The 13,693-nt window shown below is 28.7% G+C and overlaps 2 protein-coding genes across 2 annotated transcripts in view; one reads left to right on the plus strand and one right to left on the minus strand.

The window, feature by feature from the left end:
- LOC107448228 (neuronal membrane glycoprotein M6-a) overlaps positions 1–13,693 on the minus strand; it is a 41,179-nt gene that overhangs the window by 21,659 nt on the left and 5,827 nt on the right. The window lies entirely within an intron of this gene.
- Positions 302–4,860, plus strand: LOC139425515 (disintegrin and metalloproteinase domain-containing protein 10). Its single transcript, XM_071180526.2, has one exon. It carries the CDS (start codon positions 1,027–1,029, stop codon positions 3,034–3,036), a length of 2,010 nt encoding a protein of 669 aa, XP_071036627.2. The 5' UTR covers positions 302–1,026; the 3' UTR covers positions 3,037–4,860.

Consider the following 13,693-nt stretch of genomic DNA (forward strand, 5'->3'; position numbering starts at 1 on the left):
ATTATATATATATATATATATATATATATATATATATATATATATATATATATATATATATATATATATATATATATATATATATATATATATATATATATATATATATATATATATATATATATATATATATATATATATATCATAAAATCATAGAAGTCTGACTCCGTTTTCCATTGTTGTCGGCGCATTTTTATTGGCCTGAAAATCACCTGGTAGGATCCAGTTTTCCCTCATTCATTTCCATATTGTTTTGGTTGTCATCAGCACAAAATTAACAATAGTCGCAAAAGTATTTTTTTTCTTAAATATTTTTGTATCCCTAATTTAAACTTATTTTCCAGTAGTGCTACTATTAGCGAGAGTATTAAATTATGGTTGTGAACTTATCAAATTTGTTTGAACAATACAATGCTATAAGAACATAAATGTTATTTTTAAAAATGATTACTTCGAAAAATAACTTCCTTTCACTAAAAGGTCTAATATTTGGGTAAAGTAATATTTGAGAGTAAAATTTAGACGTGGGAAGTAGAGGCACAAGAGTAAGCAAACAGAATTCCTTTTAGTACATACATGTTAAGTGAATAATTTTAACTTTAATAGAAAAATTGTTTTCTGCCAAGAAAAGACAATTATTGCGAAGCAATAATCGGGGTTTGGTGAGCGGCAGCGAACAGGGGGCTTAGCCCCCTAGCATATATATATATATAATGTCAAACTGATTGCTTCATCAGATTGTCTTTTATGTAAATCCGGGACAAGCCATGACTGCTGCGCATTTGGACACGTGATCTGCACTAAAAGACTTTGACTATATTGTTAAGAAGTACTGGAGAGCTAGAAGTCTAATAGTCAATGGCTGGCATTTGTTTGATAATTTCAAGAAATGTGAAGAAAAAAACTTTAGGTTGCATGAAGCAATTAATTCAATGAATACAACTTAGACATTTCATTTTGTTATGCAAAAAAGTGCTAAATAAAACAAACATTGATATTTATGTTTTGTTTTAGATTGTTTTACGTATGTATCTATGGATTGCAAGTATCATAAATATACTTTGTTTTAACTCAGTATATTTACTCAGTGAATTTAGTCACAACATAAGAAGATATGAAGTTACTAATTTTCATAAAACTTTTTCAAATGTTAAAAAAACTTCAAATTTTAACGACTCTCAACCAGAATCACTTAAATATACAGCCGACATTGAAATCACGTTCCAGTTATTTAACAAGAGCTTTGATTTAATTTTTTATGAAGATTTAAGGTTCCGAGAGATAGTTTCAAGAGATCAATCTAACAATAGCGTGAAATTTTACGAAGGCTTCTTACGAGAAAAACCATACCATTCATTTGCTACCGGCTACTTAAGACATGATGATCTTACAGCCTTAATGGAAGTAGATAATAGCACTTATTACATCGAACCTGCATGTTATTTTCTAAATAATCTGAATTACACTGGTCAGATAGTGGTTTACAAAGATGAAGACGTTATAGATATGGCGAAGTATGGACCTTATAGGAAATTTTCGAAACATACATTTTGGGACATATCTCGCAAAAGAAATTCTGATTTATTTTCCTCGGGCATCAATGAAGCTGATTACCTAAAAATAAACCGCTCTTGTCATATTGAAATGGTGGCGGATCACACATTATACCAATTCTTTAGACAGGATGAAGATTTTGTAAAAGGTTTTCTATATTTTCACGCAAAATATACTGACAACATTTTTCGACGAACCGATTTTAATGGAGACGGGGAACCAGATAACATTCGCATAATAGTAAAAAGCATTACTGTGTATAAGAGTATCTATGATCCGAATTATCCGATGGCGTTAGCAAAAGACTTAAAATCATTTTTAACTGAATTTACGGAGAGAACCCAATATTATTGCCTTTCTGTAGCCATGTGTTTTCGAAGAGACTTGTCATCTCCTGTAATTGGTCAAGCTTTTAAACCAGGTCTTTCACCAAGACGTACACCAGGAGGAATATGCCAGAAGCCTCTAGTGTATTTTAATACCCACAGATCCCTTAATACTGCTGTAGTGACAGTCAAATCTTCGAGAACCAAAGCTTTGCCCTTGATAACTACCTTGTTAGCCATAGCACACGAAATAGGGCACTCCTTTGGAAGTGAACACGATCCATTAAATGATTTGGCTTGTTCACCAGGAGGAGCGGGTGGATTTTACCTCATGTACCCGAATTCCGTCTCCACTATAAAGCCCAGAAACGCTTATTTTTCTCCTTGTAGTGAAAACGAAATTTATCACACCATGTTGAGCAGGGGTGAGTGCTTAAAAGAATATCAACAAATCTGTGGAAATGGTTTTAGAGAAGGAACGGAAGAGTGTGATTGCGGAGTGTCAAAAACTTGTGACATCTTAGATCGTTGTTGCATTCCATCTGATGCCAAACCGCCCGAGAAGGGATGTACTTTCCGACGCCAAAGTGGATCACAGTGCAGTCCTCGAGAAAACCCATGCTGTTCAATCGAGTGTACAGTAGAAAGAAACACAAATAAAAGATGCTTTTATAATGATAAGTCATGCCATATAAGTTACTGTGATGGTGTGAATGCAATTTGCCCCAAACCCGTGAGCGCTCCAGATAAATATCCATGTCACGAGGTTTCAAAAACCTGCAACAAAGGTTCTTGCAATAGCACAGTTTGTTTGGATAATGGACTTAAGAACTGCATTTGCAGTGATCTCTATTACGAATGCGCAATATGTTGCATGAAAAATAATGTATGTTCTCCTGCATATTATTTAGGACTAGTGACTGTTTCTGGTGATAAATTTGTAGCTGTTGAAGGCTCTCGGTGCAATTCTAATCGATTTCAGTGTGATAGTGAAGGTAATTGCGTAAATGCTAATTTGAGAGTAAATAAGAAAGACAGAAAATACAACATTGAAACTCCTAAGTGGTGGGTTGTGGCAACTCTAATTGTAGTCATCTTATTGATTGTAATACCCACTATTTGTTATCTTTTGAGACAGCATATTATTCAGCGGTGAAGGAGAGTAAATAGACTTTCACCTATGTATATAGTCATTAGACATTTATAAGAGTATTAATATTATTTTTTGTTATTGTTGAAATCATTGTAAGATTTTTTTTGTAAAGAAAACTTTTTGAATTTACATCAAAGAAGTAAAAGTAAAAAACAAAAACTCATAATTTTTGAATAAAATTTGCAATAAATATTTTCCTTGTTACTTGATAAAGCATTTTATTATTATTGAAACTTGCTTTGAATCTTTGAATGTTTAAATACTTTTTTATTAGATTTCTGTATTTTATTCCGAATAAATTGAAAGCAATTTAGTGACAGGTTACAAATGGATACTTTACTTTTAAAAAGAAAACGAGATGATTTGACTTCAAAATTATAAATCTCACACATTGTGGTAAAATAAGTTTTATTTTCTTAACTATAGCACATTAATGTTGACTGCGTAAGCAGTATATATACGTTCATCGCTGTTGTGAATAAAGATACAAGGGGTATGCATCTCAAAATCCATCAATCCATCCAAACGGGTGTTCCATATCAACCGCTCTCAATATACGGGAAGCAGAGGTCTCAGTAATGTCGAATTAATTATGATAAACTTTCCAATCACAAAATCAATTTACTTTTATTTAAAAGAAATTTCTATATGTTTATTTTATAAAGTTTTTTGGGTCTTCTGAAATCAGTTTAAAATCGGTTACGGAATAGAACATTAAAAGCTAAAGCATACACCCAATCTGTAGGTCGATTGTTAGCTGCTTGTGCTATGCATATTCGTACAAAAACTCTCAAATACAATTAAATTAACAAATCGGGACATTTTTTAACATTTGACCTAACAAATATTTGTTACTAAATAGTCAGATTGGCTGAACTATTTTAACTATTGTAACTCAACAAAATTTTACTGTTTCTTTCTACGTATAGAAGTATAACCCAAATATTACCTAAAATGATTTTTTTTTTCTAAAGTAACCTACGAAAAAATATATGAGGAAAATACATGTAAATATATTACATATACATGTAAATACATGTAAAATATATTCAAAATATAAAATGCTACAACTGCAAATGGGCTGTGACGTTAAACTTTTTCTCATTTTCTTCATGGGCCGGTATTAAAAAAAGTTTAAAAAAATCTCATATAAAATAATCGTTCTTGTAAAATTTGTGAAGCATTTTCTTTTTTATTTTACTTCTCTTCAGATGGTAAACTTTCCGTAAATAAGATAAAGATTGCACAACTTTAGTTATTTCTTTTTGAAAAATCTTTGAAGTTGCTGATAGCGAAGAAAATGTTATCGCATTTCTTTTTTATTCATATCCTTCATAAGTAGTATTCGTTGCTTTTTGCTTTATCTCCTAAAACGGAACAAATAATTTCCTGCAAGATAGCAATTCGAGAGAAAGAGAGAGAGTAAGAGAGTCTGATATTTCACCAAGATTAAATAATTAAATCAATGAAGTTTAATCACTCTAAAATACAAAAATTTTATACACATTTCTTTCGATGAGATGACTACATATTTTCCTCTTTGTTATTATTTGTAAAAATTAAAAGAAAAGTGCAGCTATTTTCTCTGAAATTGTTTTCAACTGACAATATAAAAAATGTATGAAACTGCTACATCTAAAAGTCAATATCGCCAATCATTTCGTACTTAATTTTCAAACCCGAAATATTAAGAAGCTTTTTTTTTCTGTACCGTAGACCGGTTTTACTTAGTCCGGAATACTGGTTACAGGTTTTACTTATAATAGTCAGAGAAACAAAATGCGTTATTTGAAAAATAACACTATGTGCCTTTTTTTCTATGTGGTAGATGGAAAAGTCTCCAATAATTCTAATTAGTTGATAATTTTCAGGCTTATCGCAATAAATCCTATATGCTTTTAGGATAATTAAAAATAAACGAAGATTTATTCAATGAAAATTTTGCTCAAGGTTATTATAATTAGTTTCGTTTTATGAAGGTGCTGAGAGAGAAGTACAGTGAATCTGACTAATTGAATGATATATTTTTTAAATGAACTTACAGTTCTTAAACGAGCTAATTCCAAAGAGCCTGAAATAAATCAAGCTGATAGAGAAATTATTTGAGGAATTTCCTGTGCTCTGGTGGCGCAATCGGTTAAGGCGTCGTTTATTCCTCTGGTTGGAGAGTTAGGGGTAGTGAGTTCGATGCTGGCGACCAATAAAACAACCGGCGTGTATACGTAGTACGCAGCAAAGTACACGTTAAATCTGTCATCTCTGAAAGTCTTCTCGTTGGTTGTAGTGTGAAAGTTTGGATAGAGGGATACCAACAAAGGCATTGTGTACAACATCTGACTAGGGTCAAAATTACTTGGCATTCCTACCATGGTCGTTAAAAATTAGAGCCTTAAAAGTGAGGCTAGGTACTTGGCCATGATTAGGTCGTGTATGTATGTGATGCATTTTCCTACTAAGAAATGGCTGATATATTTTCTTACACTAGGCAAAATAGCTTTTTTACCTTAAAAAAAATAATAAATAAAAATTTTTTAAAAAAACCATGGTGTTAGGAACATCGTGCATTTCAGTCAGATTATTAACCCAGTTTATTCAATTATTATTATGCAAGGTCGTTACTAAAATGTCATCCTTTATTATTAATGAATATCAAAATTTAATATACCTATTTTTCGCACTGAAAAATTACTTTTCATGTTAATAAATCACAATTTAATGCAATTGAATCATAATCATATTAATTAAAAGTATGAAATAACTATTTTTGAGTTTTAAGCTTTGACTATTTGTATGTAATACCAGATTACATTAATAGTTAGAATTTGCCCATTTAAAAGAAAGAAAGAAAAAAAAAACATTTATAGTTTTATTTTTGCTCAAAATTTAATACTAGTTAAACCTATTTATCATATATATAAAACAAATTTCCTTGTCTGTAAGTTTACATTTTTTGGGGGGTACAGAAGCTATTTTCTTATTTCCGATGTCCAGTGACAATATATCTTTTTTCCCTTGTATTTTATTTCAGTAGCATTTATTTTTTACATTCGTAATTATTGTTAAACTATAATCAGAGCTGCTCTTCGCTACTTATGAAAAAAAAAAAAAAAAAAGAAAAAACGAAGAAGAAGAAATAAACTGGTAACTTTTTCCTTCTCAACAATCAGGAGATAGCGCTTCCATTTACTAGATTATTTGACTTATCCACATTTGAGGTAAAAATAAACTAATGCGAACGAAAAAAAGAAAGCTTTTGACTAAGCTTGTCGCTTACTTCTGCCTTTGTGAGGGGTTTATTTCTAATTTTCTGTGCACGCTTTTGAGAACCCAAAAATTAGAAATAAGTTGGAAATTAGAAAAAGACAGAAAACTAATACCATAAAGTCCATGTCTTAATTCTTACAAAATGTTATAAATAGATTATTGTATTATCTGAAGTATTTGATCAATAACGCAAAAGCATATCTCAACGTCTCTTATTCGGTTTTCTAAAGAAACATTTTTTGTTAAAGCAAATGTCCTTTTCTGTTCTTTCATAACACTCACTTTCATTCATTTTTTTTCTGTGACGCTTGTGATAAATAGTACAACAAAACGCTCGTAAGTATTCGAATAAATTGAATAATAATTCATTTTATCAGGTTGTCAATTTTATAATGTGATATTTAAATAGTTTTATTACATTCACACATGAAAGAAATATTATTTTTAAATATTTTATATAATATTTAAAATTTTACTCAAATATTTCCATTACATTTAACATTTAAGTACAGTTTATTTCTGTATTTATTCTTTTATATTTATTACTTTTCATTTAAATTACTACGTTTAGTTTAATGCATTCAAACTAGTACATTTATGTCTGTCAAAGATTATTTTTAGAAAGCTTTTCGTCATAATTAAAGAAGAAATCTGACTAAAATAAAAAAAGTCAGTTAAATCATGATTTTTTTTTCAAACCCTACTGTTAATGGCACATTCGTACTTTTCATTTTTGTAAAACAAGTTGTTTTGTGTATATATGTATCTATACATTTTTAGTCTAATTATCACTTCTATTCTCACCATTAAATTCTTTTAAAAGGGCAGCAGTGACAGGGATAAAAGGAGACAAAATCATGAAAAAGTAATATTTTTCCTAAACTTGGAACCAAAATAGTCTCGAATGTTTTTTTAAATTTAGTCATTAGAAGCTTCATGAATGATATTCTAAAAGTTAATAATTAAGAAAAATAAAATAGGAAAGGGACAGTATCGTTTGACACAAATATTCTAACTTTTAACATTATTTTGATGGAAAATCATTAACATAAGATCCGCAGATTGACTACAATTTCATGTATAAAGATCAGTAAAAATTTTCAATCTAGTAGTCGCTTCTTGTCTTTACCATGAATTCTTTTTTAAGGACAGTCTGACAGTTCATTTCTATTTGGTTCAAATATGGTAAGGTATTTAAGGGCCACTTCAATGAACCTATAGTGAGTGACAGCAGTGACAAGTAACATAAGGGACAATATTATCCTGATGAATTGTGAAAAGAAAAGAAAAATTCCATGAGAAAATATATTATACATATTTTTAATCTTTAGTAACCTTAATATGTAGTTGGAAAATATGCACAATTTATATTTACTTATTGAGCTTCGTACTTATATTGAAAGGATACAATTAAGGGTTAAGGAACAGGATATAAGGATTAGGAACCATAAGGATTTAGGAGCAGGAGACAGAAGGGATAATTCTAATGGGAAACCTGAAAGTGACGTAGTGTGGGTATCTCAATCCTGATTGGTTTCTGAAACGTGGCATTTGTTTACGTTAGCAACTCTTCTTTCCATTCCGATTTGAGTAAGTCAAGTCCGTTAAGTATCAATTCTCTTAAGTGACACCTTTTATGTACCTTCACAAAGATTCTTTTACAAAGATTTCAATTCCTTCACTATATATTTCTTACTTAACACAGACAGGCACGATGCCATGCAAAACATAAACAAACTAATCATGCATCGAAGTTGCCAGGTACGCAAAATAAAAATATATCACGGTTACAAACAAATAATAAATCTAAGTTAAATAAAAAACGTAGACAAGGAAGAATTATATTTCAACAAGTTCTATGTTTAATACGGCGCTGTATTTAATTAACTTCACGTTAATTAACATTCTAACTCATGCAGAGAAACTTAGCCATTTTGCTTATAAACGATCAGCTGACGTCGCTGATGTGTGGATATCTGTGATCTTCTTTTTGAAGTGCAATTACCCAATTGATCCGTTGTTCATAATATGCATAATATTATAAATTCTTTACTTTAAATGCGTAATTAGAAGACTTTAATAGTTTTCCTAAAAAAGAAAAAAAAACACTTAAAAAATGAGCAATTAAAAGTGCATTTCTTATGCAGCTGAATGGAATTGCTATTTGACAAATGACGTTCATTTTCAAGCATGCGTATCTCATTTCTTGCTTCACGAGTGTCTGGAAAACAGTTAGCTTCAGTGGTTAAAGTGGGCAAAAACAATCGATCCATTATATCCTGAGGCGGAAACGATTACCATTGGATGGAATAAAATAGAATTGAGAGAGAAAACAACGATTTCGCATTGTACGAAATAAACACAATACTTTCGAACGAACAGTTTCGATGTGAAATTTAAATCACATGTGAAAACTTCTTTATTCTTTTTTGAAAGTTATTTAATAGCTTCCAAATAATCATTACGATGAACTGTGCATTATTTATAACTAGTAATAAGGATAGTTTGAATTTTTATTGTAAAATGTATTGAATTTAATTCTTTAAACAAACCTCAATTTGATGATTAGGTCAGATAAAGTTAAATATTATTTTTAAATAATTGCATTTTGTTTTTTAAAACTATAAAGCTTTTACATGTTGACTTCGACTCAAAAAATAAGGTTAAATAAAATTAAGCATCATTTTTTTCAATCAATCAATGAATTGTTTTAGAACAATAATATTTTTATAAGAATTCTTCGATCCAATGACTAATGTCGGATAAAATTAAATAACCTCTGTTTAAGCTGATTAAAATTAATAACTATAATTTCATTTTCAAAACTGTTAAATGTTTACCTGCATACTTTGATTTGATAAAAAAAAATTAGACAAAATTTGGAGTCCTTTTTTTTGGTGAAAATTTATTTTTCAAGAACTAAATAGCTAGTATTTCGTTTAAATTTTGGGTATCGCTATTTAAAATTATGATGATTAAAATCAAGATCGATGATGGATTTTATAAACTTTACAATCAAAAATATTTTGCTTCTTCTTAAATTAAGTAATAAATTGTTAATGATTTTTTTTGCATGTTTGTGTAAATAGCTTCAAAAACGTAGATATAATAATAAAGAACTCGATCATTTGACCATTATCGAAACACATATTTTCTAGATTAGTGTTTCCCAAAGTGTGGTACGCGAACCCCCAGGGGTACGGGAAGAGTTTAATGGGGGTACGTGTTCTTATGTGAAATATCTTGCAACAAACTAAAATTTCAAAAAATTTTATTTGAAAACAAAGCTAGTATGAAAATTTACGAGTACGTATTTTTCTATTGGCTATTTTTTGCAGAGTTAACAGTTAATAATAAGTAGCGTCAACAGCCAGTTGTGATTTTTAACTTTTGTGCAATTTTTTTATAGTAAAATATACATTAATTTTTTTTTATTAGTGGTACACAGTGTTACGAAAAATTTAGAAAGGGCACACAAAAGTCATAAGTTTGGGAAAAACTGTTCTAGATTATCACAACTTCATCCCTCAAAATTTTGAAGCTCTCAAATCCAAATTTGTCCAAAAAAATCAAGGGAAAATTTTTGTTGATTGCGATAAAAAAACATGTTTTTGTGTCAAATTTTCAACTTGTAATATCATTTGCACTAATTTACTGGCCTACCTAATGTAGACCCCTCATCAATGAAACTGTCCTTGTTTTGTACGTAAAAATTCGAAAGTGATTCAAGGTGTTTTGCTTACTGTATGCTACGTAAAAAATCTACCTGAAAACAAATTTGCTTCTTCAATATAAGAATAAGATAAGGTTTTCAAAGAGTTTAACAATGTCGAGAATCCACCATTTTCTGAATTTACTGTAGCCTGCAGTCAAAAGATACAATTAAAAAGAATGGGTCTCACGCAAGCTTAATTGTTGCCTAACCAGGAAGAGACAAAGACATTCTTTTCCAAGACTGTAACGGGAGATTGAACCTGTTCAAGAAAAAAATACCCACAGAAAAGGAATTTATGACTTAGAGGTACTTGTTTTGCAAGGTCGCAAGTGAACCTTTGCAAAAGGAAAACTCATTCATAGTGGATTTAAGGAGTGCTGAAGAATTGAAAGTGGATAATAAATTTACTTCAGTACAGTGCTCTTTACTTTGTTAACTTTGAGTTAAATCAGTGTAAATATTTAAATTGAATCACCAATACAAGTAATTTTTTTAAATGACTAAGTTTACCCAGTTGATTCGAATGAACTCATTCAAACCGTTCATATAAACGGAGAGTGAATAGAATCAAAAAAATTTAAATGACCTCTCTGAATAAATTCATTCTATTCCAATTGAGAAAGATAGGAATCTAGGGATTTAAATTAAGGGAATTGAATGGCGGATTCGAATCAGCGTAAAAATTATGAACTGAATTAATAGGAAAATGATCAATCAAATCCATGAGTCTCTATGATACATAAAGCTTGATTCAGTATCCAATTCTAAATCGGCCTTTCGAATCATTGATTGTAATTGTTTGGCGTTAGATGACGACAATTATTGTATGTACATTTACGATGACTGTAACTCTAATACCTAAACACTTTCTAAATTTTCCTTTTTCTGAGATTTTTGTCTTCTTAATGAAGGATGCTTATGATGTTAATTTTTTTAAAATTGAGATTTAGAATTAAAAGGTTTGCTTTGAGGTTAATGCTTTAGAATTTTTTAACTAAGCATAATTTGTAAGAAATAAAAAAGGGGAAAAGTCATATTGTTTTTCATTAAAATAATTTTTTATGAGCTTCTTACCGCAACAGTAACATCATAATACTCTCCTTCCGCCTTCTACTACATGGACAATTAACCCCTTAACATTCTGAGTTTTTATTTATTTATTTATTTATTATCATTATTATTAGGACGTGTATAGTTTATATCATAAGCGGATAGGAAGTAATCTTTCGACAACAAATATCTTTAGTTTTTTCTTTTATTTAAAATTTTATTAATTTTTAACCCGTATTAAGCTTTTTTTTCATGAGAGACTTGAAAGTATTTTTTTTCCACGTTCAGATAAACATGTTAAATTTGCTTAACTATTTAATAGTTTATTTATTTTATTTTGCAAATAATTTAGTAAATGCAATTGTAAGAACACTACTTTTCTCAGAATAATCACTTGGTTTTTTATTTTTTATTTTTTGATATATTCCATTGCGTCCTAAAATCGTACAATTTTTCTTAATCCCAAAAAATAAAAACTTGTGAGTAAGAATTTTATTTTAATAGTTTTCCTGGTGATTTGATTGATTTAAAATTTATATGCAGTTAATTATTGAAAAATTGCGACCGGCGCATTAAAAATTTAAAATAATACATTTTTCTAAAAACAAACCTTATTTTTTATCTCTTCTTAATAAAAATAATTCGAAAGAAATTTGTACATTTTCCTTTTCTTTGAGATCATTTTCTTGAGCGTCAAAAGACCTTTTTTTTTTTTATCGATTACGGTTATTGGGGGAAATGTAAAGAAATGAGACAATTAGTTATAAAGATTTACACAGCTGTCAACAGTAAAATTGAAGTAAAGCTTGTAAATAAACAATTGTGAACGAATACTGAAACCATCATTTTGCTTTTTCGGTAAAAATATTGGGGAAAAGACGAAGGTGCTTCCACCTTTTATATTTTTATAAGAACTTGTTGGATACATTTTTATGATGCTTCTCAATCAACTAAATTTTTATAACATATATATATATATATATATATATATATATATATATATATATATATATATATATATATATATATATATATATATATATATATATATATATATATATATATATATATATATATATATATATATATATATATATATATATATATATATATATATATATATATATATATATATATATATATATATATATATATATATATATATATATATATAAATAAATAAATACAAGAAAACACGAAGAAAGTTTTATCTATTAAAATTTTTTTCTTTGATAATTTATTTAATTTTTCCATGCGCTAATCCATTTCGTGCAAATCCGTGGCTAAAATTATTTGCGAAACAGGCAATTTATGTTTCTCTTTTCTATTTTATATTTTTTCTTAAATAAACATCTATTTTCTAAAACTATTTATGGTCAATTTTTAAAATTATCCAGTATAATATTACCTTGCGCACATCCATTTCGGGCCCATCCTTGGTAACTAGCATATCAATGCAAAGAATAACAAATCACTTCAGCAGTGCAGTAAGAACGACACTTTAAAACCCTCTTGTTACACTCAATTTGCGCTTTTGTTTTCATATTTTGTAATCTGGCAATCTTTCTGCGAAAACATTATTAAATCATTCTTGAAAAATTTCCGTCCATGTAAGTTGATCTGATTTCGCTACTTGCTTTATAGTCCAATTTTATTGTTTTTTCTTTTTCTTTTAATTTATTTTCTGTTTTTACATGTTATTTTTACTTTTTGTGTTCTATATTTTTTGTTGTAATTTAAAAAAAATTTTTTTTGAGTGCTCCTCACACTATTGTATTAATATATTTTGCTTTGGCTTTATTGATACAATATCAGAAAGCACTCTGTTTTACGGATATAATCGTGTGGGCTGATGAAAAGATTATATCTTTTCTTTTCCGTTTTTTTCCCCGGTTTTTTTAATAAAATTTCATCCCTTTTTTTTTTAAACAGCTGTTTGTTATTTTTTTACTTATTATTTCCCCCTTTTTCATATGTCTTTAATTTTTCTTTGTTTCATTCTTCATTTTGAACTATATATATATATATATATATATATATATATATATATATATATATATATATATATATATATATATATATATATATATATATATATATATATATATATATATATATATTATCTGTACAATATATCACATACTGTAGTTTCAAATTCTATAAATATATTTTAAGCCTATATATAAATTAAAGTGCGTGATGCTTGTAATATTGAATATAATAGAAAGAATAAAAGAATATCAACTACATGTGGTTCTTGGCCGGAATTCTAGTGCTTTAATTTCTCTTATAAAGGTCTGTTAGCAATGTTGGCATAAAACTATCATCCTTTAGTGATTGTTACAAGAATCCTTTCATCTCATTTTCGGCAGTTTTTTGGTAATCATTCAACCAACAAGAAATGATTACCATTTGATTTTTCTGGCGCCGTGTGTGACCGAGAATAGAACGCAAAAAGGAAACATTAACATCATTCTTCCTTTGCGTTATTCGCCAAAACTCACTTAACCAATGGAACCATGACATCCGGCTGGCGATAAAATTTTTTTAAAAAGGAAAGAAATTAAAAGAAAGAAAGAAAAAGTATAATATCAAAGAAGTAAAAGTTTTGTATGGTCAGTAGAAGAGGTA

Source organism: Parasteatoda tepidariorum, chromosome 1, assembly GCF_982258835.1.
Source record: "Parasteatoda tepidariorum strain Cologne lab strain chromosome 1, Ptep-v5.0, whole genome shotgun sequence".
Lineage (NCBI taxonomy): Eukaryota > Metazoa > Arthropoda > Arachnida > Araneae > Theridiidae > Parasteatoda > Parasteatoda tepidariorum.

What these genes read in the sequence shown, in the direction of transcription:
- LOC139425515 (XM_071180526.2), top strand. Translation starts at nt 1,027, where the DNA reads ATGTATCTATGGATTGCAAGTATCATAAATATACTTTGTTTTAACTCA.